Source organism: Gossypium arboreum, chromosome 1 (assembly GCF_025698485.1).
Source record: "Gossypium arboreum isolate Shixiya-1 chromosome 1, ASM2569848v2, whole genome shotgun sequence".
Lineage (NCBI taxonomy): Eukaryota > Viridiplantae > Streptophyta > Magnoliopsida > Malvales > Malvaceae > Gossypium > Gossypium arboreum.
This window is the reverse complement of record NC_069070.1, coordinates 114,973,033-114,978,425: the sequence shown is the minus strand read 5'-3', so window position 1 is coordinate 114,978,425 and position 5,393 is coordinate 114,973,033. Positions and strand designations below refer to the sequence as shown.

The 5,393-nt window shown below is 34.9% G+C and overlaps 1 protein-coding gene across 1 annotated transcript; it reads left to right on the top strand.

Annotated features, from left to right (window-relative positions):
• Positions 1 to 2,259: 2,259 nt before the first annotated feature.
• On the top strand, positions 2,260 to 4,933 carry LOC108482394 (protein CUP-SHAPED COTYLEDON 2). Its single transcript, XM_017785519.2, has 3 exons — positions 2,260 to 2,818; positions 2,948 to 3,231; positions 4,035 to 4,933. The coding sequence occupies exons 1-3, from the start codon at positions 2,638 to 2,640 to the stop codon at positions 4,647 to 4,649; spliced, it is 1,080 nt and encodes a 359-aa protein (XP_017641008.1). The 5' UTR covers positions 2,260 to 2,637; the 3' UTR covers positions 4,650 to 4,933.
• The last annotated feature ends 460 nt before the right edge of the window (positions 4,934 to 5,393 follow it).

Below are 5,393 nucleotides of genomic sequence, written 5' to 3'. Positions count from 1 at the left end.
ATGGACATGAAAGGGGGTAGCAACCCTAGTAGGAATACTAGGGTGTGCCGTCCACCCTAGTTTTATTCTAAGTAGAATGTTGTTTTTCTATTTTAAATAAACCACTACAACTCAATAAGGGTTTTACTTTCTCTTCTGATAAATAAATAGCACCGATAGAGCTATTAAAACAACTTTTGAGAAATTGTTATTCTGCTGAAAAATAGAGAGAATTTATTATCAACTATTACATACATTTTTCTAAAATGAAAATTCTATTGGATTCTATTAATAAAAGAGAAAACTTTTTCTAGTTCTGTGTTTTGGTTTCTACTGGTTCAGGCTCACACTCGAAGCAGTTCGTGGTACGAGAATAGAAAAGAAGATCATTTGGTTGAAAATCAGGAACAACAAATGTCCGCTAAGCCAAAAACTTATGTACGAATTCGGTTAAGGTTTATTGCTATAAATATCACAAACTTGGTTTATTTTTAAATTTTTAATTTTTTTCTATGCAAGAAAACCATTTTCAAACCGAAAATTTTCCAATATTAACAACATAGTCAAAGTTAAAAACTTATGTCCAATTTAGGTAAAGAATTATGCAAACTAAAGCAATCCTCAAGAGCTTGGTTGAAAAGCTCAAAGTGTTTATATTATAAATAGGTTTCTTCTTAACAATGTCAAATTGCTTCCTTATTTGTGAGTAATACATAACATAGTGTTATATATTGTTTATGGATAAACTACACCTAAGCTCATTCAATGATTAGGTAGTTTATGGTATGGTCACTCAATTCCAAAAAGTTACAGATTGATCACAAAACTATTTGAAAGTTTCAAGTTGGTCACAAGTTTGTTAAGTTGCTAATGATGTTAGATGTGGAGATATGTAAATTTACAATTTGATCACTCAATTTCAATAAGTTACAAGTTGGTCACTGAACTATTAGTAAGTTTACAACATTACACTTTGGTCATTCAACCTTTACACCATTATTCCCTGACCCGGTAATACAAATAGTATCAACAATAACTCAAGCCTCAAACCCTAGTAAAACCACTGTCAACTTGATGGCTCACCTCTAACCCAACCAACTAACAACCTTTCATTCTTAATTGACTTATCATTTACCTTTTGACCAAAACCATAACTCAAGAAGATCTACAATCAAGTTATTCACACACTTTTACCCCGAATTAATAATCAAATATCACCACAACCACAATCAAATCAAGCAAAAATACAAAAAAATAACAAAAAAGGAAGAAAATCTTTTGTTCAATGAGTCCCAAATAAGCCCTCTAGAAATAAAAGGGCGTAATAAAATCAAAGAAAAGAGAATCGAAATACAAAAGGAGAATTAAACAAACTGGAATCAGTTAAGAGTTAGTCAAAAAGTTTCAGGTGACAAAGGCTTAGTGGAAAAAGGTCAATGAGAAAGATTCGCTAAGAAGAGGAACATATTAGAGTCAAACGGTCATCTAACAACGATGGATAGAGATCAGAAAGCCTTTTTGTAAACCGATAAGGTTTTAGACAATTATAAGAAAAAATAAACCATAAAGTTGAAAGAGAAAGGAGAAAACTCTAGTTTGATGTATTTCTTAACTAGGGTAAAAGGCAGGCAGAACAGTGAAGATATTACTGGAATGCAATTGTAAATGATGTCTACAAAAGCCTAATACTTTTAAATAGTTTAGTGATAAAATTATAATTTTTTTTAAATTGAGTGATCAAACTATAAACTTATTAATAGTTAAAAGATTTTAAATGTAATTGACGAGTTAATTAATAGTCATAAAACAATTGTTAACTATTTTCAAACATAATTTAATGTTAATTTTTAAATTAAATAAATAAAGTATACGGGTGTAATTTTCCCATCAATTATCAACGTTGTAGTTAAGAAAATGAATAAAGGATTTGAGTTTTTATTAGTAGAAGAAAAAGAGGAAGGGAAGCGAAGAGAAAGAGTGGCGTGTAATTACAATGTGTGTATAATTTTTAATCTTTGTACTGTTCTGACAAGAAGAGATATGAAACAGCTTTATCGATTCATTACATTTTTACATTATATAAATAACATTACTTTCTCAAAATCAATATCTCACCCTTTTCTTTTCTTGTCTCTTAGAAAGAAAAAAGAAAAGAAAAAGAAATTTTAATTTCTCCTTTCATTTTTTCTTACACTGACAGGACAGGGAATACCTGCACACTTTCTCACGCACGCACGCATACTCTAATCCCCCATACATCACCCCCCACTCTCTATCCCTCTCATCATAATCCATACCCCCTCTCCCTATCTCTCTCCTTAGAAAGAAAAGAGAAAGATTTCGCAACAGGGCACTGCAGAGAAACAACACAGATTTGCCCAGCTTCAAATTATCCCCCACCCCCTAATCTTCTAATATTATTAATATTTACTGTTGCCTCTCTTTCCTCTGTCACTCGATTCATCAAATCCCTTTTTTCCCCCTCGCCCCCCATTGTCATACCCCATAAAACAACCCCTCCTCCCTTCCTTTTCTTCCCATTCCTCTTCAGCTTCAAAACCCTTTTTTCCCTTTGTTCATTTCATGATGTTTTAGCTTTGGTGTTGAAGTGTAGGGTTCTTAGTTGTTTTTGGTTCCAGGTTTTTAAGTGTTTTGAAAATGGACAGTTACCATCATTTTGACAACGGTGATACACATTTGCCTCCTGGTTTTCGTTTCCATCCTACTGATGAAGAGCTCATTACTTACTACCTGTTGAAGAAAGTTCTTGATAGTAGCTTTACTGGTAGAGCTATAGCTGAAGTTGACCTTAACAAGTGTGAGCCTTGGGAACTTCCTGGTATGTAATCATTAACACTTTTCTAGACTACCTTTTCATTTTTTTTACACATAAAATTCGTTAATGTAATCATACTGTTTATAACTCTTCCTTTTCTTTCTTTTATGCGTTGGACATGGAATATGGCAGAGAAAGCAAAGATGGGAGAAAAAGAGTGGTATTTTTTTAGTTTAAGAGATAGGAAATACCCAACTGGGTTGAGAACTAACCGAGCTACTGAAGCTGGTTATTGGAAAGCTACCGGGAAAGATAGGGAGATTTACAGCTCAAAGACGAGTGCACTTGTTGGGATGAAGAAAACCCTTGTTTTTTATAGAGGTAGAGCTCCTAAAGGAGAAAAAAGCAACTGGGTCATGCATGAATATCGCCTTGAAGGAAAATTTGCTTACCATTATCTCTCCAGAAGCTCAAAGGTCTCCCCCTTCTTTCTCTCACTTAATTGCTTCTTTATGCTGTGTTTTACTTTCTTGTTTCATGGTCGATCTTTGGTTCATCTGGTAACTGTGTACGTACTGTTTTTGCTTCATCTTTGCTTCCTGAGAGCTGAAATTTGCTCTCAAGCAATGGTCTATGCGTATAACACAGTACTTTATTACATTTATTATGTTACCGTATGCTGTTGTTTCATTTAAGGAGCTGGAAAAGGTATGTTGGGAAATCTAAATACCATTTGCACACTGCATTGCAGTCAAATATAAAAACCTTTGTCTTCATTGGGATTTAAATACCCACATTTTTTCTGCATCATTGTTCTATAAAAGCAATTAAATTTTTTTTCCTTTGCACTCATTCCAATGAAATAACCAAATTCACATTTCTCGTTTTATTGCTGATGAAAAGCTAAGGGTTATGTTCTTTTTTTACAGTAATTATATTTATAGCCTGTTTGAAGCAATGATTCTTACTTGTTCAGTGAACTGAAACTCAATAATCTGTGTTCAAAGCATTGTTCTATTACTGTTGTTTTTATGCATTTACTCTTTAAGCTTGTCAGCCTTGTTATTCAGGTTTAACACTGAAAATGCAAAGATCTTACTGTAAATATAATCTCTTAAAAAGTGTTTTTTACCATTTGGACTTTTGGCAATTAACTGAATCTCACTAATCTTTGCATCTTTCCAATGGTTTCACTGTTGCATTAACCCCAATTTACTTGCAGGAAAAGCAATGTTTTTTCTTTCATTGGCTAAAAATATGCAAGTTTTTATCATTGCAGGATGAATGGGTTATATCCAGGGTTTTTCAGAAGAGTGGTTCCGGCAATGGTGCAAGCAGCAGCAATGGTGGCGGAGCAAGGAAGACTGGCCGTATGAGTGCCTCCATTGCTCTTTACCAAGAACCTAGCTCTCCTTCCTCCATCTCCCTTCCACCTCTCCTTGATCCCACCACCACTGCCGTTTCCCTCACCGACCGTGACAGCTGCTCCTACGACAGCCATACACAATCTGAGCACGTGTCCTGTTTCTCCACCATTGCTGCTGCAGCTGCCTCCGCTGCTGCCACTTCCACAACCACCCCACCTCTTTTCCACCCGGTTTTCGACCTAGCAATGCCCCCACCATCTCCCCAAATGATCAACAACGGTTTTGATTCAATCTCAAGGTATTCGCGAAATCCCGGTGTTTCAGTATTCCCTAGCTTGAGGTCTCTACAGGAGAATTTGCAGTTCCCTTTCTTTTTCTCTCAGCCGACACTGGCAGCAGCACCGCCACTTCACGGTGGTTCACCATTGAACTTCGGCGCTGTATCCGAGGAAGGTAACAACGGTTCCGGTGCGGGTGCTAAGATAACCATTGGTCCATCCGAGTTCGATTGCATGTGGACTTACTGATCAGTTCCGGTGCGGGTGCTAAGATAACCATTGGTCCATCCGAGTTCGATTGCATGTGGACTTACTGATCAAACTACAACTCGAGGAATATTTTTCAGCCATTAATGTGTGTTATTATTATTATTATTAAACTTTTTCTTCAAATTATCCAACTATGTTGTCATTAGGATTAGGCTTAGAAAAGGACGGGTGATTAGTGATTTAACGTCAGCTAAGATTTCCCTTCCATGTCTGTAAGATAATGCATTATTACCATTAATTAATCTTAGTTTTGCTGCTTAAAATGATGGTGACTTATCCATTGCTGATAAGTATGTTTCAACTATGAGATCACAACAGTCAATTTACCCCTTCCTCTTTTTTCCCCTTTTCCCCGTCCAAATCTAATTTTCTTTTCCCGGAAAAGATTCATCTCTGGTTTCTTTTCGGGTTCTAAGAAAATGACTTATTTCATCAAACACAAAGAATCCCATAAATAACCTTTTAAAAGGTTTTCTTTTTTTTCTTTCTTACATTAAATGTTTCAAAAGCAAAGGACTTTTATCTAACTAATGCTCATAAATGGGCCGTTGAATTAAGTTTGTGGGGTAATTGAAAGTAGAGCAAGGAAAAAAAAATTGAAAATGGATCCTTTTATGATAAATAAATGAATAAATAGTGAAATAAATTTAAAATTTTATATAAATATATTTTCTTTATGATTGCTAATTAAAAAAAAGTTGATATTGATTCATATTCCTTGTA